At 44.4% G+C, this 24,935-nt stretch overlaps 1 protein-coding gene across 1 annotated transcript in view; it reads right to left on the bottom strand.

Moving 5' to 3' along the window:
* The window catches only part of PSAP (prosaposin), a 36,099-nt gene extending 11,604 nt beyond the window's left edge, over window positions 1–24,495 (bottom strand). Inside the window, exons 1-10 of the mRNA XM_066619052.1 lie at window positions 24,349–24,495; window positions 15,801–15,934; window positions 13,068–13,142; window positions 12,404–12,529; window positions 11,807–11,998; window positions 9,743–9,886; window positions 8,890–8,946; window positions 6,723–6,836; window positions 1,343–1,438; window positions 68–248 (exon numbers count right to left, since the gene is read on the bottom strand). Of these exons, the coding sequence (XP_066475149.1) occupies window positions 68–248; window positions 1,343–1,438; window positions 6,723–6,836; window positions 8,890–8,946; window positions 9,743–9,886; window positions 11,807–11,998; window positions 12,404–12,529; window positions 13,068–13,142; window positions 15,801–15,934; window positions 24,349–24,442 (1,213 nt within the window). The 5' untranslated portion in view covers window positions 24,443–24,495. The remainder of the gene's footprint in view (window positions 1–67; window positions 249–1,342; window positions 1,439–6,722; window positions 6,837–8,889; window positions 8,947–9,742; window positions 9,887–11,806; window positions 11,999–12,403; window positions 12,530–13,067; window positions 13,143–15,800; window positions 15,935–24,348) is intronic.
* Window positions 24,496–24,935: the final 440 nt, after the last annotated feature.

Raw genomic sequence — 24,935 nt, 5'->3', positions numbered from 1 at the left:
AATTATTACTATACTGATACTTCCTATGCATGCTCAGTACCAAGTGCAGGTTTTCCCAAGTTCTTACCAGCAGGTAAAATGTTGTTTGTACAGCATCCCAACATAGCACACACCAGTTTAGGATTAGTTTCTTCCAATAGCATGTCAATAATTGCCTTGCCATAGATTTCCACAAAATCCTTGCACTGGTCTTGAAGTTTTTTAGGCAACACAGAACAGACTTTCTCCAATTCATACACCATCTCTTCCTAGTGCATACAATAAAAAGGTCACATATGTTAGGATTTGCAGATCTCATGAAGGACACTGTTAATACAGGTTTCTGTAGCCTTTTGCTATTCATCAGTACAAATCAGCAATCTTCCTCTCATGTTAATAGAAACACTTATTTTATCTAACCACTTTATATCCCACTCTGAATGCCCTTTGGACAACAAAGGCCACCACAAAATGGTACAGGATGTCCTCTCTATCTACGGGCCCAATCCTACCCAACTTTCCAGTCCCAATGCACTGCAGTGCAGTCCCAGAGAAATGGAATAAATGTTCCCTTACCTTGAGAAGGCCTCCATGACTGCCTCCCTAATCACAGGATGCAGCTGCATCAGCACTGCCAAGTTGGATAGGATTGGATCCTACATCTCTATTAATTGATCCCCTGCTGTTCCGCAATAAACTGAGCGCACAACATGTAAAATCTCCCAAGTTTATGAGGATTTTCTGATGGGAACCCAGTTTCAAAGTTATTGTGCTGTCCAATATCACTATCCAGAATCTACACTAAACAGATGCATCTCTCAATGTGCATACTCACTGTGCATCCAGTTCCTGCATTGCCACCCTCCAGTTCTATGGTTCACTCTCCTATCCACCTCAATAAACAGTTATCCAATCAAGTCCAAGTCTGACAGATCCATCTTATTTTAAAACCATCAAGAAATTTTAATTGCGTGATTTTTGGAAATATAAATGCTTTAATATTTCAAAGTAAGTTTATGGGAGTTTCACATCTTTGGTCCTAATCAAAGCATATCCCATCTTTTATTAAGAAGTTCCCACAAGCCAGGTTTTTCAGTCCCAACTATCCTTGATAACAAGGATCAGATAACAAGTACAGCAGAATTAACACCAAATATGAAAGAGAGCCCGATACAAGTATGATATATGAAATCAGTCATAACAAGCTTCCTGTTCACACCAGTAGCCAACTATGTCACTAACCTGGGGATACACCACTTCTGCTTTTATCATTGTAACAAGGACTACTTTCTATACTCTGCTTTAGTTAGTTTACTACAAAGGGCAAGTAGTGTTTCTGTCCAAACGAAGGCAACATACGTACCTCTGTCTTATTGCTTTCCAAAAGGCTCGTCAATTCTTCAACTATAATTGTACATGTTTCACACAAAGAAAATGATTCTACTTGGCTCATGCTATTCTGCATATAAAAAGAAAATTCACAGGTCAGCAAACAGTAGAACAGCCGGTCTTATACCCAGAAGCTGCCAGCAGTCAAAAATATTAAATGGAATACTTTCAAATTGGAATTTATAGTGTGGACAGATTTAACATTTACATTCATTTGCAGTTAGAGCATTACCAAAACTACATTTGTGCCAAGTTCAAAGTTTCATGCTGAACACGGTTAGTCCTACACCTGCAAGAGACCTCTATTTTAAAAAGTCTGCTAAGAACCTTGGTATTTGTGTGTTCCTGGACCACGTACATAAGTCAACACATTCCTGCCCAACCAAGTTATGTTTAATTTGTTAGCCACCATTGTCAAAGATAGCATATATGTGATAACTGAAATATGCATGTAAAATCTTGTTTTGGATGCAAATAGCTTTTGCACCAAGGTGGGCAGGAGAACCACATTTACCCCCAACATAAGGGACAGAGTACTGAACTAAGGGCTGCCCACTAACTGCCAGTCCTTGCTTCAGAAAACTCTTATCACGCTTGGGCCGGCCCAAGTCCAAGTTAGTATTGCACCTTAAGTCCCTTGGGCCAGCCCAGGAGGGTCGCAAATGTGCCATAAAGCATGTTTGCGCCTCCGTGGGAGGAAGCTGCGTCAGTGCATCCAGATGCGGAGGCTGGCAGAAGTCTCCACAGCGGCTTCCACGCCAACACAAGCAGCAAAGGTAGGCGTGGGGGGCATGAAGGAGGCGGCGGGGAGGGTGGGTGATGGGTGGCCCCGGGGGCAGGCACACAGGAAACCGGGGCAGGGCTGGGACCAGTTATGCTGGATCCCAGCCCCCGTCCCCGCGGAGGATGGAACAGCTTCAAGCCGCTTTGCTCTCCTCGGACTTGCGCCACCTCCAGAGGTGGCGAACGTCTGAGGAGACCCATTGGGGCAAGCAGCCCTTACCAAGGGGTAAGGGGAAGAGCTTCCCCTTCCCTCTGGTTGAGCCGCTGAAGCCAACCAACCTGCATTGGATGCAGCGCAAGCCTCCTGGCTTGCCTGCTTCCCGCGCAAGTTTGGATTGCGCCTTTAATTGCACTGCATGTGCAAACAAAACAATGAACAGCAACTTTATTTCACAATGTCTGACCCCCACCCCCAATTTCTACACAAATATAAAATTCTGTAATGCAATAAGCATGTCGGTCACATAACCCAAAGTTCTGAACTATGATAATCCTAGAAACTATGAGGGCACCAGCAGCAAAGTTATGGCTTGAATACAGAGAAGCCTGTGCACACATAATGGGAGGAGGCATAATTTAAACTTATATTCTGGTTTCCACATCGGAATAAGGCAACAGTCAAAAAAATTGACTCCTAAAAGGCTGTCTAAAGTAAGAAGTTGTTCAAACACTGGTCCCTAGAAGGCAGTGGTCAACAAAGACCTCCCAGAGGAAAAAACCCCATGGTAGGGCAGCTATTGTAAAGGCCATGTCCTACATGCAGGCAAGCTAAACCTCAGCTTACATCTACATGTGGAATGTATAGATTAAAATGGAAACAGCCAGTCCTTAGTATCTAAGGCCTAAACTATTTTGTACTGTTCTAGGGGACCTTGACCTTAGGTGAGGTGACACAGGGTGAGGGAAAAGAGTCAAAGTCCCTTATGTATAGTCAAGCTAGACTTGGATTTCAATGCTTTATATTCCATCTTTCCCTGTGAATGAACAGAGCATTCAGGGTGGTTTAGTTTAGCAGTCATCAGGATAACCATACAGAAGTAGAAAAAAGTTTTTTAAAAATATCAGGTTCTTGGTTTATTTATCAAACTAAATTTATCTTGATTTTTCAGATCAGCCATTTTCAACCACTGTGCCATGGCACATTGGTGTGCCACGAGTGGTCCACAGGTGTGCCACAGGAATTTGGAGAAACATCATTTTTTTAGTTGGGCCAATGGGGGGATGAGAGCCCCCAACTGGCAGCACTGTGTGCCTTGTCAGTTGTCAAAAACCCAATGTGTGCCTTGACAATTTTAGGGCCTTATCAGTGCGCCATGAGATGAAAAAGGTTGAAAGTGACTGTTCTAGACCTTGGCCTAGCCATCCTGGAAATTTGAAGAGAATTATTAGAACAGGTTCCAGTTCTATTATAATGCTAATAATTCACGCACTGAAAAAAAGACTAGAAGTGGACAGATTCATTCCTAGCCATTTAAAGCAGTGGTCAGACAAGGATAAACATTAACATGCCTTCACATCGACTTTTAAGTATAGTAAAGCAAAGTTAAAACTGAATGTTGTAAGCTAGGTCACGCAATTGGACAGCTCTATTCAGGTTTTGGTTTGACAACATCATACAGACGTTAAATTGCTAATTCCATCTTTGGCACTCAAATGGAATACAGGTTGAGCCTATTCATCCCAGATTTTTAAACTGCAGATCTAGCTCAATGTGCCCCCCCCCCAGAAGCACGTTGAGCCAGACATGGTTCAACCTAGACCCTCCAGAGGCAAGGGGAACTGTGTTCCCTTCAACCCCAGAGAGTGTTCTGAGCTCCAGGGAGTGTCCTCCCCAATGCTCAAAAGCCCTGGGAGGCCTTAGAAGGGCTTCCAAGGGTGGGGACTGGGCATGGTTTCCCTGGAGATTGTTCTGAGCACTGAAGGTGAGGGGACCACAGTTCCCCTCACATCTGTAGGGTTAACGGCAGTGGTGGGATTCAGCCGGCTTGCACCAGTTCTGCAGAACCGATACCTAACGTAGGCATCGGTTCTGCGAACTGTTTGGTAATGAGTGTGCAGCGGCTGCGCACCAGGCAGCCTTGTGCAGGCATCCGATTGCCCACAGCTGAGCGCCTGGCACCAGGAAAGTTTGCCACAGCTGCAGAGCGAGCAGGTGAAGGAGCACTTGGCATGTGTCTGGGAAGCCAGCTCCAGCCACAGCAGGCGCCAGCGCTCATCCCCAGCCAGCCAGCCAGTCTGATCCCGGGTGAGCTCCCTGGGCAGGGGGTGTCCGGTGCTCGTCGCTCCACCAGACTCCGCAGCACTGCGTTCCCACGAGCCTCTTCCCCGGCAGACGGATGCAGACCCCACATCCCTCCTTGGAGGCACTGCTGCGGGGTTACAGCACAAGCCCATGCACGTCTGCTCAGAAGTAAGTCCCGTTATAGTCAGTGGGGCTTACTCCCGGGTAAATGTGGCTAGGATTGCAGCCTTGGGCTTCAACCCTATCCACACTTTCCTGGGAGTAAGCCCCATTTACTGCAGTGGAATTTACGTCTGAGTAGACATGTCTAGACGTGGGCTCCTAGTTTCCAGAACTGAGCAAAGCAGTTCCAAGCGAGGCTGATATGGGTGACCGTGAGAGCAGCGGCAGCAGCAATAGCAGCAGCTTCCCCCGGGTTACAGCGCTGAGACTGGGGTCAGGCGAGGAGTTCTGCAGCCCAGCTGTCCTCCGAGCAGTACAAAGGGAAACCGGAGGAACAGGCAAGCGTGCGGCCCCAATCCTGGGAGGGAATATCATTCTCTTTCCCGGGAGGAAAGCAGTGCCAAGGAGTCGCGTGACACATAAACCTTTCACTGGGGAGAGACAACAGTAAGTATAAAGGATAAAGGCTGCCTATTCAGCCAGAATTGTTCATAGTACTCATTGTGCAAGTGTCACAATTCTGGAAAGAAGCCTGCAGGATCTGGCAATACACTTTGTCAGTCCATCATCTCCACAGCAAACACTCCTGATTCATTCATGTACAGTTGATGGCAGAAGCCAGTAGCATAATGGGACGGCATTTTCACCCTCGCATTTATCTTGTTCGTGAAAGAATAAAATAGCAGTGGAAACGCATGCTTGAATCCTCCCAGGATCCACTCTCTAATCCAAATCCAGGGCATCTGCTAGAGAGCCAGGGTTGGTGTGATTCTAGCAGTGGAAGGTTCCACTTCTGGCTTCATCACCTCCCGTGAAGAAAAGCAAAAACATTTAAGAGGCACTGGGGTAAACTGGGGTAAAGACTGTTCCTTTCTTGCTTGTGAGTTACCTGGATGCCTCTGATTAGTTGCTGTTGGAAATAGGATGCTAGGTTAGATGATCCCTTGGCCAGATTAAACAGGGCCATTCCTTACTTTACTATGTGCCAGTAAAAACGTCTCTCTAACCCAGAGATTTTTTCATCTCAAGGCACACTGATAAGCCGCTAAAATTGTCAATTGTCAAATCAGTTTTTGGACAATTGACAAGGCACACCACACTGCCAGTGGGGGGCTCACATTCCCCAATAGCCCTACTAATAAATGACCCCCAAAATTCCCATGGCACACCTGTGGACCATTCGCAGCATACCAGTGTGCTATGGCACAGTGGCTGAAGATCGCTAGTCTAATCAGTTCTCATTTAAGCTTTGCAGAGGGTGGCACTACCCTCCACAGGCTGAAAGGAGTCTGTGTCAGTGGGCTTTGATAGTCTTGTTTCTTCCTTGTTCCAAAAGTACAATGTCTAAAGTAGCCTATTCTCATGACTACCTGAGTGCATGACCACTGTCAGAAGAGTGTTGGCTTCCAGCCACTCTCAGTTTCCACATACCCCTGCTAATTGGGTAAATACCCCTGCTAATTGGGTAAGAGGCACTTTTTCAAGTGGGTGCTCCTTTTCTTAGCAGGGGGAGAATAACTGGCCCACCTCACCCCAGCACTGTCTGTTCTAGTGGCTGTCTGCTGGTATTCATTTGTGGATCTCTTGATGTCTCTTGAGCTCCCTGAGGCAACTGGTGGGCTACTGAGAGATACAGAAAGATGGACTAGATGGGCCTTCGCCTGATCCAGCAGGACTCTTATGTTCGTTGATTATCTACTAGACCAGGGGTCTCCAAACCCCGGCCCGGGGCGCAGATGTGGCCCGCAGCAAGCCTCTTTCCGGCCTGCAGCCAACCTCTTGTCCCCTGAAAGCCTCTGGCCCACTCAACTGAACATGACCAGAACTGTGCTCTGATTGCGCCTAGAGGGTGTTCTGAGGGCCAGAGAGGTTGAATGAATGAGCCCATTCATTCATTTATTCACTCATCTAAATTCCATCTCCAATTTATTTATTTAAATTTAATATTTAAATTTTTTTCCAGCCCTCAACACCACGCTAGATATCTGATGCAGCCCTCTGGCCAAAAAGTTGGGAGACCCCTGTACTAGACCATTCTGATGGCATGGATGCTGAACAAAAGCCAATTCCTAGCAAAGAATACAGCTTTCCATGGCAATTAAGAGTCTCAACTTGTGAACCATCTTACTGTCCCAAGCATTCAGATTACCAAAAATTAAAACTTTACCTCAGTGGGTTCTGCCTTTAATTCAGAGATAGTTTTAGCTGGCACCAGCGTCTGAAGAGGCATGGATTTCACAGAAGAACAGAATCCAGCCATGCTGCAGATAGCTTCTGGTTGCTAGGGACACAGATTAGTAAGGAGTTATTTCTGCAGTCTGTAGAAAGAGGACTGTTCAGTCTTACAACACTGAAATCACATATGATTTTACAAACGTCATTGTTAAAGCACTTATACAAAGTAATAAATATATTAAGATGGCACAAAGTCCAGTATTGAAATATCCAGACAATCTTTCAGAAAGAAGTCGAGGACTGTCATTTCCCCCTCCCCACTACCTCAAAATACAGGTCGTGTCTTGTTATCGGATAGGGTTCCACTCCAGTACCTCTAGTGGATAAAAAAATCCATGGATAAAAAACAGTGGAAAAATAGATTTAAAGACCCACTTCCAGGTTTCTTGCCCCTCCATTGCTCCTAATAAGGTTGTGTCTTGACATTCACAGGGGTTTGATTCTGGAACTCCCTGCTGATACCATAAAATGTGTTAAATAAAAGCAATTTTAAATAAATCACAATTGTAAAGGGATGCACTTTTTAATTAAAAACCGCTTTTCTTACTATTGTAGAGGCAGTCAGCAATTAGAAATGCAAAGGACTCCCTGCCTTTGCCTGGCTCAGCTAAAGAATGGAATGATCACTTGCATGACTGCCTCTCTACAGCAGTAAGAAAAGCAGTTTTTTAAACTGTGATACTAAAGGGATGCATTTTCCCCCTTCTTCAGGGATTAGCACATTCCTTCTCATTTGCAGTGGCCATTCATGACGAGTCAAATCTGTGTATAACAAGGTTGGACCTGTACTGTCAAAAGCAAATTTTCCCCCTTATTACAACAGAAAGTCAAGACGCAACATGCACTTTTCCTTTCTTCACCAAGCCATTAAAAATCCCCATCAAGTTTCATGTCAGGCATACAGCTTCAGCATTTATAGTCAGTATCTCATAACAATCTCATGCAGAGCCAGAGGAAATACCACAAAGTTTAACACACCATTTCATGTTAGATTTAGGAAGCTTTTATCTTCAGTATGATTCCCAGACCATATTTTCCTGGTTCATGCACTTGAAAGCACAGTACTGCAGAAGCACTACACACATGCAACATGTATTGTTACTAAACCATGACAGGCGCAAGGTCTTCCAGGAAATTACATTTTGAACAGCCAGCCCCACTTCATACTCTGAAGGGTGCCAAAAACTCTGCTCACTAGTATTATGCAGAGGCAGAGTATACGTTTCATGGAGACCCCTGAAATGCAGTTACCAATATGAAAATTTTAAAAAATACTATACTAAAGCCAAAAGATGGTCATTGGGCTCATAATTTTCAGCCAGAATAGCCTCAAGGTAAGATTTCAATTGGCACTTAATTCTTTCCAAAGCCAGTATCTCTTCCCTTGTATCTGTCAAAGCTGAACTGTGCCACACCACATCTACCAGCTACGTTAGCAAGAAATTAGGCTACAGCTTCAAGTGGGGCAAGGCACTACCACCACAAGCAAGCTTCTCACATACCTGTTCCTGCTGTTGACAGAATGGAAAAAAGGAAGACAAGACAGTTAACAATGGAAAAAATCAATTCAAGCAGCTGAATGGTGCAGAGGTTTCACAGGAAAAATGAAACCTTAGTAAATGTCATGTCCGCAGTAGAAGTCAGTAGGTTTCACAAGACAAGAATGAGTTCAATGTTTCTTCATTTCAGATACAATACTAAAACAGCAGTAGAAGGTAGAAGAGCACAAGACCTCAATACTATTTAAGTAACAAGGTAGTTAATGTCTGGCTGCAGATTTGGAATTGGCACCCTTTATTTTTGCCTCCATTTCCATAGATGGAGCTTAAGTATCTTTCATTTAACTCCTGCTCACACAAAACATCCCGAGATTCAGAAATAAGTTGTGTTTACAACAGCAAGTTTGAAGAAACCTAGCATCTCTTAAAAGTGAACAAGATCTTCCTATTGAGAGAATTAGATCTCCATAGTAAATACTTCTGCATTAAAAAGGATTTGTCAGACTTCCATCACAAAAATTTATGATTTCCAATTCATTCAAGTGGTACGGATAATTCATTTAGGGACCTCTTCAGAGCAGAGTGAGGCATGAATCTTACCATATGCATCAACATCTGGATAGCCAAGTCTGAATACTGCGAGATGTAGCTCTTGCACTATTGGAAGAAAATATAGGTTGTAAGTAACACATCCTAACCATGTTTTAAGATACTACAGTGTTTTCTTTGCCGTTTCCTGAAAGGTAGTTCTGGCTTCTTCAACATGTAGTTCAGAATTGTAAGCCTTATTTTTATCCTGTCCTATCAAGTATCTCAAGGTAGCATTCAGTCACCACACCCCCCACAACATTTTATCCCCCTTGTGGAAAGAGGCACCCCTTACAATTAATCCAGCATTAACCAGTGAGCTTCATGGATAAGTGGTGATTTGAACCTGAGGTTCCCTGATCCTAATTAGGAACACTGACCATACTACCACACTAGCTTTTAGCCCTACTAAATTGTTGGGCTTCAAGTCACAGTGGAAATACAAAATGCTCACCTCAATTACTACTTTAGAAACAGCTTAGTCATGTATGTTAGGGGTCTCCAAACTACAGCCCAGGGGCCACATTTGGCCCGCCACAAGATTTTATTCAGCCCACAGCAAATTTTTGGTCAGATCATTTGCTAATGTTTGATATTTTTACTCATTATATATAATTTCTCAGTTCAAGCACAGAACGTTTCCAACTGTCACATTTTGCTTTTGTTCTGAATCATATCATGCCAATTACAAAAAAGATCCAAGTAAAACTTACTCATTTAATATTTCATTCATTAATACAACTGATTTTTTTCGGCCCATGAAAATGTGCAATATAAGTTTGTGTCATACTGAAAAGTTTGGAAAACCCTGGTTTAAGTAACAACATACCAAAGAAGCCACATTTCCCACCAATGAGACAGTTACCAGATCTGCAAAGGCAGGTTCAAAGCGCTCACACTCTTCTTCAACGTGATCAATTAGAGATTTCACGAAGGTTGAATTTGTCCTCACAGCTTCCTGAAGATCAGTTATTAGCTGAATGCAGTCTTGACACACACCCCCATTTTCCTGCAACAGATTAAAATTGGTTTACTTTATAGTAGCACCCTATTGCTTGGTTCCAGAACATGCAAAGCTTTCTTTCATTTCAAGATGTCTTTACTACCAACTCCTGCACAGAGATTTCCGTAAATCTGATCACAACCCAGGTCTGATTTCACTAGAAATCTTTACTCTCAGGAAAAAAGGTTTGAAAGAAAAAACCTTCTCAGAAAGGGAAATTTGATGAATGGTTTTCATCCATGAATGGTTGGAATTGGTCAACCAAATCCAAAGTATAAGTGACATCCTGATCAGTACCTGTTCCCTGGTTTGCAGTTACAGTAATGGCATCTACCATTGTTCAGGGATGAAATTGTTTTCCAGTTTGAATGCTCAAGTCCGTCAATATGATGTAAGAATTAACAAGAAAATTCTGCTGCATATATGAAGAGTCAAGGCACGAACTGGTTGTGACAAAATAAGCATGCTTCTGAGAATACTGTGCAACAGATATATAGGCTGCATACTTACCTGGGAGTAAGTCTCACTGAGCAAAACAGAACTTCCTACTGAGTAGACATGCTTTGGATTGTACCAATAATCTCACTCTTCCCCACCACTCCTCAACTCTAATCCAGTGCTCAGTTCCACTATGATTTAGAATGGTCTTGCTGCTTCTCCCATTATACTCAATTTAGTTTATGCCTCACCACCCTTATTTCTGCAAAGGTATGTTTCCTATCTTAGCTTAAGAAGAATTCAAACACTATGTGGGTTCCACATCAGTTTATATGCATGCTGAAGTAGACCGTGCAGATCCCTGGAATACTAATCTTTTCTTTTAGGCCCATTTAGGTTCGAATCCCCTCTTAGTCATGAAGCTTCCTGGGTGACCTTGGGCCAGTCACTTTCTCTCAGCCTCACCTACCTCACAGGGTTGTTGTGTGAGGACAAAAAGGAGGGGAGCAGCTGTGTGCACCGCCCTGAGCTCCTTGGAGAAAGGGCGGTATAAAAATGTGGAAAAAAAAATAAATTTAAGATTAAGAAAAAGTAGAAAACAAGATGATCACATCTATCAGCAGCAGCATATTTTTCAAAATGGTGTCTTTAGTAAGATAGGAGACCCAGAGTTATGCAGGTGGTAGCTGGCACCTTAACCCCATCTCAACCCTAGCTGCTAAGACAAAGCAGCTTGGATTTTTTCTGGCTGGAATAGATGTTTGTCAGCAGGAGTAGAGTTTTACAACCCAAAGTGTGCCATGGTGTATGCCCTTTTAGACAGAAGTAAATAAATCTGAAATGCAGAACAGCATTTTTTTGGGGGGGAGGGGGCATTTTTCATTTTCAGGCACCACCAGCAAACAGCAATATTATTGGTCGCCTCAGGCATCCCAATAGCTGACCATGCATGCTGCCTTGCTGGGATGAGGATAGTGAAAGGTGTTCTGGTTTCTGGACCTCCATGAATTGTGGCCCAAAAGCCACCAAATCAGGTTTCTGGCTTAGATTGATGGCTTGTCTCAAGATTTAATTTAATCTCTTATTACCATTTAATCTCTTACTACTATGTACTAGGTTCAAGTTTCAACAAATGTTAATGTCTAGCAGAGCAGCTTCCCTCATTTATTAGAGGAGCTGGAATGATCATCCTAGTAGTAACTCCGGAAGATCTGGAAATTTTACTCATCCCCTGAAGAAAGGTGATTTGCAAGAATTAGTTTCATTTTATATTTGTTGCCAGTTGAAGGCCACTAACAGCATAGCAAGTCTAAACATGCCTAGCAATTACAGACTTTCTACAAGCACATTGTACATAGTCATTTAACAGAGCATTCTTTTAAAATAGCATAACATTACTACTTCTGCATCAGTAGAGTTCTGGGCCAAGATCTATGTTTTAGTTTCAATATGCAACGTTTTATGCAATCATACATGCTATGCTCTCACCCGAGACTGCTTGGGCTTATCCTGGGGGTAAAGAAGAAGTGGCACATTAGCCATGAATGGAGATGCCAGTTCAGAGAAATCAAGTTCAGGAATCTTGTTAGACTGAAGCTGCTTCTGCAGCTTCATTGCTGCCAGATGCTTCTGAAGAGACTTGCACAATGCAAGTGAACTGCATACAACCTCTGGCTTATCCTAAGGAGAAAAGACATTACACATTTTTATTTACTGGTTCTTCCACTCTGCAGCTCAGGAAATGCCAGTTACATACCCCTAGGAGCAAGAGCAGAACCTGGTTAAGCTTTCTAGTAATTATGGAACGAGTCATGTGACCTGCATGCACCCTCCTCCCCACAATTACCAACCATGTCTACTCTCCCTAGTCCTAGCCATATAGTACCTATTTTTGGAATTCTGTATTTTGATAATTCTATTTCCCAGAGCATAAAGTAAAAACAAGCAAGCTGCATATTAAATAGCAGCCACTTTGAATGCTTGAGAGGGAAATAAAGCAGGGTATAAATTAAAATAAAATAGCAGCAGTTTATTCCAATTAATTTCTTTGGCATTGGATTATTTCTGTTTCTGCAGGCTACTTACAAGCTCCTCCTTGATCATGTCCAAAATGCTTGGTAGGTAAGCATCCACCATCTCCTTACACTCAGCTACTAGGCCTTGGACAGGAATAAATTCACAGACTTTAGTCACGTAGGCATGTATTTCTTCCTATAACAGAAAATGAGTAGTTTAGCAGAGCCTCCTCCGGTTCAGATTCATCCACCTTGTGTGCTCAGGAAACAACCTCAATTTCTATTATCAGAACACAAACCCATCAAAATCAGTGCTCCTGTAGTGCATTTTCTGTTTTTAAAACAATTTTAAGAACTTATATTCTTAGGAATATCAAGAAGATTAGCAAGGGCAAACTGGGAAGTTTGCCTCGTTTGGTGATCTGGGAAGAATAAAGTCCCACAAAAAGTGTGCCATTTAACTTTTGCTCACCAACAACCTGTCACACATTTGCAGTTTACTTTTTTGCAACAGAAACTACAGTTCAACAAGCATTTTGGTAATGAGGTCAGTATGTCCTTATCCCCCTTTTTTAAAAACAGGAAAACCTGAAGTTTAGAAAGTCATGTTCTCTGTGTTTATGACAATTCCGCTTCAGAGTGCATATATCAGTATGGGTTCCATTTTTATTGTCCACAGTTTATTTTTCAAGCTCAAGTCACCCAAGACACCCTTAAAAAAGAACCACTCTTACCTCTGTGGCATTGTCCTTCAAGACCTTCCCAGCTACTGTTACAACTTCTTTACACAAGTCACAAGGAATGCTTTTCTGAAGAGAACACAATTTTAATGCATTAAGACATTGCATGTAACTGCCTGTACAACATACAAGTCTGATTTTCCTAAAAAAGATATCCATTAACTGCAACATGTTCTCTTGTGAGAGCAAAAATATTGTTCCATGTTTTAATAGAATGAAGAATTAGAACGGGGTATGATGAAGATAGCTGACCAGTAGAAAAAAAATAGCTCCAAGACCCCTACTTCCAAAATTAAGAAAATTTATAGACAGGGATGGGGAAATAGCTACAGTTTCACTTATCTGTGGGTTGGAGATCAGCACCCCCCTGCCCTAGTTCCAAAAAGCCAAGTGACTTTTTACAGTCATTCTGAGCCTTGCAGAGGCCACAGATGGACACTCCCCTCATCTGGCAGAGCTCCCTTCGCCTCCTGAGGGTGGGGGATAGCATCCCCCTATCTGTGGATTCATGTATCAGAACAGAACCCCCACAGATAAGCAGGTACACCTATATTGCTTATTGACAGAGTGGAAAATGAAGATTTTCAATCTTCTCCCAAAGGGGATTAAGGGACATCAGCAATACCCACTGAGAGAGATAAAGACTACAGTGGGATAAATAGCAACGGTTTCACCATCCTAATTATAAAAGCCTCAACTTTTAAAAAAGTTCCTTGCCCAATGTGCACAGGTAACAGAAGAATTGCTCTGAATACACAAAGAAGGGACTTGCTTCAGCTTTTTCCTTTTGACCATATAGACTCAAAACATTCCAAAACAAGTAACACTGGTGTAGAGGAGGGATGGCCAACCTTTCAACTTTAGGGCTCCTGGACCTTTTAACTCATTTCTGCTCAGCCCACAGGTGTACACATTTGATCCCTGTTGCGTATAGGCAACATTAGGTAGAAATGGCTTAACTGTAGCCAGAAATTCAGCAGGTGCAGCTTGTCAACTCACAGAAGAGAAGCTGCACCTGCTGATATTCCCTTCTCTATATAGTTGTTAAAGGTCCAGGAGCCCTAAAGTTGAAAGGTTGGTCACTTCTAGTGTAGAGAAAAGAATAGCACAGTATGGAGACAGTTTGATCTGTAGCAGAGTTAAGAGGTCTAATTTTAGAGCTTTATACAAGTTCCAAGAGTGAATGAGAACTGTGAGGCTCTAAACCTTATTTTTGAAAAAAAGTCTCTCAAACTGCTGCAATCTACATTTAACAAAGAATATATAATTATAATCCCTCAAACAGGACTTGCTGAGTTACAAGTCTGCTTGTCTAAGTTTGGTTTCTCACACTTGCATCCTGCCTTTAAAAGAACAAGTATGTATTTAGCTCAAGCATTATAAACAAGATAGCATTTACAACAAATATAAAAGTGTCTCCATTGTGGCATGATATGAATGCCTACATTTACTAATCAGAAGGAACATTTACTCCATCCCACACAGGTACACCTCCCCCTTCTTCCACCATCAAGTGAAAACCTTCCTTTTAGACAAGTTTTTGGTTATAGAATTTTTAATCTCTCTATCTTTTATCTGCCACCTCCCATTTGTATTTATGCAATACAGGTGCAGCCTATTTATCCACGGATTTTTAACCTGCAGATTTGTCTCAACACAAATGGGTTGGGGGAACTGAAAGTCACACACACCTTTGCCTCCTTTGCCCTGCACTGGTGTCTTGCTCCATTTCCAGGCAGCCCAAAACACTGCAAAAAGGCTCTGCCTCACCCAGGTAGGGAAACAGCCCTAGAGCCCTGGAAGAGGTTCCCCTTGCAAAGGAACAGTAACACTCCTGGAGCCCCGGAGCCAGCAAAGATGCTGATGAGGCAAAGGGGGCCGAAAATCTCTGTCCACAGAACACATGCAGCAAGGTGGAGAGCGCGCGCGCGCGCGCGCTCTCTCTCTCTCTCTCTCTCACACACACAGGGCAGGTGTGGTAGCAACAGAGAGGATTGCTTTAAAAAACCCAGGGAATTTTTGCCAAATTCCCCTCCTCTCTCTCTCTCCCCCCCCCCCTTGAGATGGTACAGGCAATCACAGACACAAGCAAGCCTTCCCACCAAGCAAAGCATGAGATATAGCCTACAATCCTTTCCACACTTTCCTGGGAGTAAGCCCCATTGACTACAATGGGGCTTACTTCTGAGTAGAAAAGCATAGGGCTGGACTCTTAAAAGATCAGCATCCCAACTGTGAAAGAAGCCAGGCAGCTGGCAACGGGGAAGGCTGAGTGGGGAGGGGATTGATAACAGCTGCCTTAGTTTCCTTCCATCTGGAAGTGTCAGGCTGCAGTGTATTTGCGTAACTCTGGAATTAAGCACAATGTGTTTTTTGTTAATCACGCTGAGTCACGGAACAGAACTAATGCAGATAAATAGGCTCCACCAGTATTGAATAATTAAAAGTATATACTATTAAGCCATTATGGCAGGCCACCTTGAACATTTTAAATGGAGAGGCGAGATACTTCAAACTGACCAAGTACTATCACAGTGTTCATTTCTGGGAAAGACTAGAAAATGTGCATCTTTGCACGTGTGTAGGGACTTGGTCACAACTGCCATCTTCTGCCTCTTAAGCAGTTCTTTAGTGGAAAAGGCTTACTGCTGCATGACCAAGGTTTTGGTCTATGCTTCCTGGTACTACATTCTTATTTGTATCCAGTGGGCACTCGGTTTCACTTACCACTGTAGGTTTGTTCCAGACAGTTTGCCGACAGTGTTTAACTGCTTTGCAGTGAGATGCAGTTTGCAAGTTCCGACACCATACCACAGGACCCTTCGCACAATCCTTCTCCACTATGAGGGGACTTGCCAAGGCTGTTGGGGGGGGGGGGGGAAGGAGATTTTCAGATTACTCATTTGAAGTAAATCATAATTCATTTTATAATATATTTATTCTGTCAAAGACTAACAAAAATGACAGCTCCATAGAACAGAAAATAGCGTGGACTACACCATCAGTCTAAACACAAGTGTTGTACAAGCACTTTGGCAGTAATGCCAATACAATGTAAGCAGAGCTATTTAGTGTCATGTCCGCCCCCCCCCCCATGCACTTTACAGTTTATCAAGTACAGATGTCTAGAATAAGAGCAACTGGAGCCTATGCCAACCAGGTAGTTATCAAGGAAGCATGACTGGAAGCAGCAGCCATGAGACGACTGGAGTCTTTAGAGGGCTTATTTCCCCACTGTGGAGAGAATCCCCTGCCTTCTTCTCAGTGCCAAGCTAAAGAGAAATGTTTAAAGCTGGGGAAGAGACAATGGGATTGCTCCCAACTTCAACAGGAAGTCCCTTGTCCTTGGACAAAGGGCAGGACCCCAGCAACCACAAGTTTATATTACAAAGGTAACCAAAGTTTGTTAACACCTTGCATTGTGTGACAGCATTAGGAAGCAACATTTTAGAATTATAGTTATCTACTTCTTTACCCCCCCCCCCTTGCAAATAGTACACATGAGGGTGCAGGGAGGAATCTAGAACAGACTCATGGCAAAGACAGGTTTAAAATGCTCCTATCCTCCTATTATGGTCCAGATGTATCCTCCCCCACACATGCCTTTCTCAGAGGTGGGGAAGGAAGCAAGCACACTAGGACCGATGACACTCCTAAAACTGCATCTAGTTTGACTTCATCTTTCGCTGATGTTGGACTGGCACAAGACCAATCCCTTACATCAGGGGTGCCCAAACCCCAGCTCGGGGGGCCACTTGCAGCCCTTGGGGGTCACCCAATCTCCAATGAGCCTCTGGAGCCCATGCTGGCCTGATGCAACTGCTCTCAGCATGAGGACAACTGTTCAACCTCTCAGCTGAGCTGTGGGACAAGGGCTCCCTCCACTACTTGCTGTTCCACGTCTGTGATGGAGCAGTGGCAGCGAAGGAAAGGCTGACCTTGCTTTGTACAAGGCATTTTATAGGCCTTGAGCTACTGCAAGGCCTTCATTCATTCATATAAGTTCCATCTCTAATAAATTCATGTATGTAAATTTATTTAAATTTTCATGAACAACAGGCAACAAACTTGAACACTTTTCTTCCATACAAATTCTTCCCCTATTTGTGTTAATGTAGCATTATGTCTGCACCAGTTCTAACCAGGAACAACCAGGAACAGAACCAAATCAAATTTGGGTTAAAAATCTGGGCCCAGGCCCACGAGCTGAGAGCCAATACAAATCCAGCTACTACTCAAAATTACAGCTAAGCAATGATGAGAGGTGAGGGCAACACAGGAAGAGCCCCTCTTTTGACAAGGAGGGATTATGATACAATTCTCCCAACTAGAAGGGCAGAGAAAATGATATATACAAGATAGCAACTGTATTCAGGACTGATCATATGACTGAGTTTAGCACAAAAGTAGCTTCTATGGGGAGGAACAAGGATAACATCATTTGTTCCATGAACAAGTTTTATTACAGACCTGCAAACTAGGCAATGTTTTTCACTTCTTTTAAAGCAGTGGTATTCAAACTGGGGTGTCGCAACGGCCCGCCTGAGGGTCCTGGTACCTTTCCTCTTAAGGGGCAGGGGCAGCCAGGAAGCAGGGAGGAGGCAGTCTCAGGGGAGCTGCAGGGAGGCAGTCTCAGGGGAACTGCAGGGGCTTGGTGCACTTGCCCAAGCCCCCTGTAGCCCCTGGGGGTGCGGGGAGCCCTGTGCGACCTTCGGCAGGGCTCCCCGAGTCAGGGAAGGTGACAGCGGAGCGATTGCGCCCTGCTCCGCTAAACCAGAAGCAGTGCGTGATCGCTCCACGTTCCCTTTTGACCCAGCTACAGGGACTGGGGTGCACCCTCCAGTCCCTGCAGCAGCCGTCCCTGGCTGCAGGGAGCTGGGTGCAAGCACCTGCAGGGCTCCTCAGGTCAGGGAAAGTGAGAGTGGGCACCTGCAGGCGCTTGCTGTCACCTTCCCTGACACGGGGAGCCCTGCCGAAGGTCACGCAGGGCTCCCTGCACCGCAAGTGCACCAAGCCCCTGCAGCCCCCCCTGAGCGGCGCAATCGTGGGGATCGCCCCCCCCACCCCCGCAAAGACACACTGCAGGATTTAAACTCCCTGTGAGTTTGAAAACCGCAGTTTTAAAGCCATGATCCTAACCAGGCCCACTTCCAATACATACCTAGGACTGTAATGCATATGCAACCAAAAATCCTTCTGTACACAGGTTTACTGAGTAACACAAGTATTTGCTGCTATCACTATTTCCTCAATGACTGTGCCATGTTTCTCACTTTCTAGACTCTGGAGACTATGCCTTTAATAGTGGCTGAAAAGCACCATCTAGAGGCTGAAGTTGAGAAGTTTGCTTGGATCATCTGTAGTCAAGTTTCTAGATTTCATCAGCCATGAAAGAAAAAAGTTCAAAACATAATCGCTACAGGTTTCATAAGCACTGAAGCTTATGGTCACAGACAGCTTAATCAAAAGCCAACAGCTTCTCCCCCTCCCTGTCCCACAGCTTACACTTTTGCTTTTATTTGGGTGCGCGCGTGCGCGTGTGCACGCGCGCGCGCGCGCACACACACACACACACACACACACACACACACACACACACACACACACACACACACACACACAGAGGCATATAAAAATGTAGCCCAGATCCTGATCAAGATGCTGCTGCAGGCAGAATAAAAGCAAAAACAAATGCATCAATGACTGAAATAATCTCTTTTGCTGCAATGAGAAAGTCTGTCCTTGCGTATCTGTGCTATAGTGCATTTGCATATTAGGATATGAACACAGCAGAGAGGAGCATGTGAGTCCAAAATTTAGATTTCAGGAGCAGCCCCTTTGAAGACTGGGGGACATGGTTGCACATTTGACTTGCCAAATCCTAGACTGGGGGATTCCAAACCCTGGCCTGGGGCCAGATGCTGCCAGTGGCAAGCCTCTGGTCCCCTGAGAACCTCTGGTCTACTCAAATGAACAGAGCTGTGTTCCAGTCACATCCGGAGGGTGCTTTGAGGGCTGGGGAGGGCTGGGGACCTCAAGGGGTCTCAGAACCCTTGTTAGAAACTGTACTGTCTATAAACTTGCAAAGAAAAAGGGGGAAGTAAACAGCAGCTGCACCTCTACACTGCCAAAAACAGCAAAGAATAGCCAGTAGGACTGGAACATTTATTTTCAATGTGTTTTGATTGCAGATAATCTATCAATGGTATATAAAAAAATTCCAACAAGGTTCCACAGAACCTTCCTGTACAGCTACAGTACTTCAGCTTACCACCATCTTATGCAAATGGAAGGTTTGGCAGAACCTCCAGAAATAAACTATTCATAAATTTCAAACTGCATACTGTTCTGAGTAACACAGTGAAACCTTCCCACCCTGACGCACTCATAACTTATCTTTGTCCTCTGTATCCATGCTGTCCTGTTTTACTGACATCCAGTTAATCTCTTGCAGTTCACATTTGTTGCCACATTATCAATGTCATTAAAATAACTTCCATAAGTATGTAAGCAAAAATAACTTGTATATAGGGTTCACTACTATCAGTGGTTTCAGGTATTTGCAGTATGTCTTGGAATGTAGTACCCACAGAAATGGGGGAACTACTATATACAGAAATTGAGTCAGAGTCAGTAACTGCATTTGGGACACACTGAACTGACCCAACTGGTTGTTTCTTTGCCTACTTGTACAACATAGCTACCGCACAACTATGAGTTGTAGTCTGTATATTTTAGAGTACTCCCAGTTGCCTCTAAAGGCAATGATCACAGCATATAGCAGGAGAATGGTTTTGAAGTATTCCACTTATACATACAGCCCAGATTCTCTTCACCTCAGTTTTAAAGCAAGCATATCATTCACTAATTTTTCCCTACAGTACTCCCTGCTTTCCAAACCCACCCCTACCACCAGCCCTAGAAGTTGTTTCCAGGCCTTTATTTCTGAGCAAGAAACACATGTGAGCAGAAGTGGGATTTCAGAAAACTAGTTTATGGATTCCATAGTCATCCTACAGTTCATCACAAGACATGCTGCCATTACTCATCAGTTTCCCACAGCTCTGGAATGGGAGCACTACTTTTGTTCATATCCTACAAGTAATTTAAAATAGTAACAATTGCACCTCAGTCAGTAATTCCGCAGAATTAATACCAGAAACTAACACTAGAATCAATTACTACAGAAGATTCAAGACAAACTGGATGAAACAGCTCCTTAAGCAGTAAAGCTACCGACGACTGGAGGTAGTCAAGACTCTCTGAATTTTGGGAATTCTAACTTCTCCCCCAAAAGAAGAGGTCAAGTCTCATATTTGGCTACTGAACCTGAACTCAAAGAACCTCACTGCTGTCACATCAACCACCACCCCACCACCCTTAAATAATCCTTTTCTTTCCCCAGCAACCATGAAGAGCTCTTCTCTCCCCCACTGACAGGGACAGCACAGCAATTTTAAGATGTGAGGTATGGGACTTGCCCTTCTCCCAAACAGGAAGACAGACAAAGGAAGTCTGCCTTCAGGGGCTATTGCAATGGAAACAGCTATTAGTTCCTTGGCCTTTCTTTGGAGAAAAAAGGGGAAAGCACCATTCACACAGTTTAAAAATCACTTTGCTACCTCTGCTGGGGAGGAGGGACATACTCAATACTGCTGCTGGGATTAGTGAAAAGTGCATTGGAGGAGATGGAAGGCTGGAAAAGGCATTTACCAACCTCAAAAATCTTTGGTAAAGGATCAGGAAAATGATTTTTTTTTTTAAGGTCAGCTCATTCAACCAGCTCAATCATACAACAAAGGGATGCAGCCAAGAGAACTGTCTAATTCCCCCCCCCAACTTTGCTAACCCACAGTGACAACCCTAATGTTCTTAGTGGATATCCCTTCTTCCCCAACCCATCTGTTATTTTCCATAGTTGGCAAGAACTTGTTTTAGTCATGAAAGATTCAGTACATGCAACTTTAAAAGGAGGTCTTTCACAAGGGACAGTAGTTTCATGCATTTCCTGATCATTCTTTTGTATTACATAATCTTTACACTCCATTTCTTAAATGTACTTGTACACCAATAGTCTTTTAAGCAGCATGCAAGCCTTCAAGGTATCATTCAACCCCAACTATAATAAGCTTGATGTTGCAACCTAATAGCTGTAATTTGTAACACCCAAGGACATAATTTTCCACAAGATTAACAACCCACAAGTTTCTGCGGTGCTTTGGGAGAATATTATTTGCCTCAATATATGTTGGATTGAAAGTTAAATCAGTATGTTCTAGATTAGAAGATTCAAAGCAAGTTCCAGAGCTACATAAGACCTCAGTGATTGATACTGTCATTTTACAATCCTGTGTTCAGCTTAAGTCGTAGTATTAATCCTGCTACCAGTATGAAACCATGAATACTGGAGCAGTGTCCAAACATTCTTTGGACAATCATGTTTTCAGAATCCGTTTCTGTCTCTATTAAAGTTTCTAACATTTGGTGAAGAACAATCTCCAACAAATGATTTAGGGGTAATTAAATTTCTCAGTAACATGGCTCTTGGATATCTATTTAAATAAGAAGAGTTAGAGCCCAATTCTATGAACATCTACTCAGAAGCAAGTCCCATTAGAGTCAGTGGGGCTTACTCCCAGGAAAGCATGGATAGGATTGGGCTGTTAATGCTTAAATCATTTTTCCATCACTTTTCCAACCTTTCCCTCATCCTAGTATTACTTAATAAGGGAAAAGGAGAGATGGCACAAAATGATAGAAAACATTATATTAGCTCTTTAAAGAAATATAGGTTCTAAACTCCAGGGCATCACAAGTGTTAACATACATGCCTGATGGGGACAATAGCACACAAAACGCGCCATGACAGATTTGAATACCCACTTTCTGGGTTACCACCAGCATTTTGACAGATGCATCTTGGCTGGATAGCTTTTGCAAACTGAAAGGGGGCTTTGCCTCTACAATCACCCTCCCTTCAACACGGCATGAATAGGTAACACTGTTGTGGTTGAGTAGCTTGTGAGCACATTTAGAATGGAGTGCTATTTTTCAGATGCAGCTATTCTGCATACATTTTGGTTAGATGACTTTGTAGCTCTGCTTTCCACCGTATGTACACCTGCTGCCATCAAGAGCCACTTCTGCAGGGGAAGCCTTTTCTGTAGGCTCTTGAAGCAATACCTCTTGTTCCCCACTTGCACTACATGGTAAAAGTCACAGTTCATCTTTGGGGGGGGGTGCTAGAGCATGAGAGGTTAAATCTGATGATTTATTGGGTCTCTTCCAGTCACATGTTTTATACACTTATATAGAATGTGCTCTTGGATCTACTGGGATATAAATACAAAAGGGAGCACTGACAGCTTCAGAAGGAGATCCACAAATTTGTGGGAGAGCCATTGGCCCATGACAACTAAATGGAACTTCCCTGTCCACAGGGAACAAACCTCTCAATGCCAGATACTGGGAACACACAAGAGCAAGAACAAATGGTATCAGGTTCATAAGGCTGTCAACTTCATTTAGAGCAGTGGTTCCCAACCTAGGGTACGTGTACCACTAGTTCTTGCCAAGACCTTTAGGGATACTTGAATAAGAATTAAATAATGGTAGAAAAAGGCAGGTCTGTATTAGAATGCCATACAGGGCTGGTGTTAGAATGCCTTGTGGGGCTAATATGAGGGGTACAATTTATGGAAATGGGCTGCCAAGTGAAAAAGCGTTGGGAACCACTGTAGAAGTACCTGGACAATCCCTGTTGGCAAGAATGTGGTATCTGGTCTTAATTCATTGTTTCTCAACCAGTGGCACTCGTACCACTAGTGGTACTTGAGGTGGTGTCCAGTGGTACTTGTGGAACCCCCAGACCCCTGCAACCTGGCAGCAAGATCAGTGCCACAAGCAACAGAAGGAGGCTCAGCTTGGCAGGCAGAGCTCTAGTGTACACTTTTGATGCGCTTGCAAAAGCACTCCTGTCTGCCCTGGGCCTCTTACCCGTGTTTGCTGCATTGCATCTGGCCTCCTAATTGTGAAATAACTCTGGATGGGTGACATCATCAGTTACCTCCAGCAGTACTTCCAATAGGTGGACCACATGGAGTAGTACGGTAGAGGCCAAATGTTGAGAAACACTATTTTAATGTTCTGTTCAACATTGCATACACAAGTGGACAATGCAATCCTAGGCATGTCTACTCAAAAGTAAGTTCCATTGTGTTCAGTGGAGTTTATTCTCAGAAAAGTGTGGTTAGAGTTGCAGCCCTCAGGAGGGTTCCTTTCTCAGAACTCATGAGGATGGCAAACTCATGTGGATGGCATTAAAACAGATCTATTTAGAAAAGAATGTCCCTTTGCTAGGCAATTTCAAAACAGACTTGCTGACCTTTGTGATGTACAATAAAGACATTAGGCAGACAATCCATCAACCAGTCTCTCTCCAGGGGCTTAGAAAGGTTTCACTTCAAGCCACAGACCCCTCCCTTCACCCAGAGGGAAAGAATGCAAAGTGATAATCATTCTTTCCTGTGCTCAGGGGGAAGGGAGGGGTTGCTTGCCTTGGAGTGAAGCCTGAAGAGAGAATGATTGACAGGTTGTGGCCACCTACCCTCTCTCACATTAAAGAGGCTACTGTTAAAAGACTTTAACTTAAAGGGCCCTTTTCAATGCATTGAGATAAAACTGCATGTGAAACATCCATGGATAGTGAGGCTCTACCTGTACGCAACAGGGACCAAAAGCGTGCACACCTGTGGGGCAGACAAAAAATGGGTTAACAAAGAGTTAATGCCTACAGTGAGGAGAAATAAAAGAAAAGAGTAAAGGGAGAAAGCCAGCTGTCAGCCACGAGAGGTGGAGCAGCAGCAGGCTACGCCCTGCAGGCAGCAAACAAAACCTGTCCCCGAGGCTGCCAGACTGCGCAAGGCCTGGAGACGCTCCGCAGGCTCGCGCACGCGCCCGCCCTTGCCTTGCGCGTCCCCCTCCGGCTACTGCATTCAAGGCGACGGCGCAGGGCTTGTGTGCGCGCGCGATGGAACGGGGAGGGGGAGTCGCTAGGGCAACCTCACGCTCTGCTGAAGCGGCCGAGGGGGGGCTGCTCATGAGGGTGGGGGTGGGACCCAACCGTTCCGTCACCTCACTCGCTGCGCACCCCCCGCCTCCCCCCTCAGCGCCACTCTCCACACAGACGCCCACTAAGCGCGGAAGAAAACACCCAGTCCAGCTAGCGGCGACACCGCCTGTGCCAAGGCGAAGGGGAGCGCCCCGGTCCGCTTACCCGCCGCCAGCGAGCAGGAAAGGGCGAGGATCAGCCCAAAGTGCCTCATCCTGACCGTCTCTCTCAGGCTCCGTCGACTGCAATGCGGGAGCATCACCTGATCGACCGCCTATATAACAAGCACCTCCACAGGCAGCGTCACTGCGCATGCGCGACGGCCTACCGGCCGGTTGACTTGCCCAGCCGGCCCAACCCCCCCCCCCCAGCTGCAGCCGTTGCGCACACTCAGAGGCACCCAGAGCGCCAGAGGCGGCCCTCAGCGCGCGCCTCTGCCCCTCCTCCAACGGTCGGCTGGTCCTGAGTCATCTTGAGCCTGATAAGGGAGGGGGGACAGCCAGGCACGCGCTTGTGGGGAGGAAGGCTGTAGCTCTGCTCTTGGGCGCAAGGCGTTCTTTACCCCGGGTGTCATTAGCCTGTACCTCTGGTGCAAAAGTGCCTTATGGCACTTTCTGCAATGGTTGGGCCAGCAGATAGAGTGGGCCCTAAATAATGCTGTTATTACAAGTCTCTCCCATGGGAGACCCAAACGCATTCTATTTATGCGTATAAAACATATGACTGGAAGAGACCCAAAGTATCATGGCTGA

The sequence above is a fragment of the Tiliqua scincoides genome, chromosome 3, assembly GCF_035046505.1.
Source record: "Tiliqua scincoides isolate rTilSci1 chromosome 3, rTilSci1.hap2, whole genome shotgun sequence".
NCBI classification, from domain to species: Eukaryota; Metazoa; Chordata; class Lepidosauria; order Squamata; family Scincidae; genus Tiliqua; species Tiliqua scincoides.
This window is presented reverse-complemented; position numbering and strand designations above follow the sequence as displayed.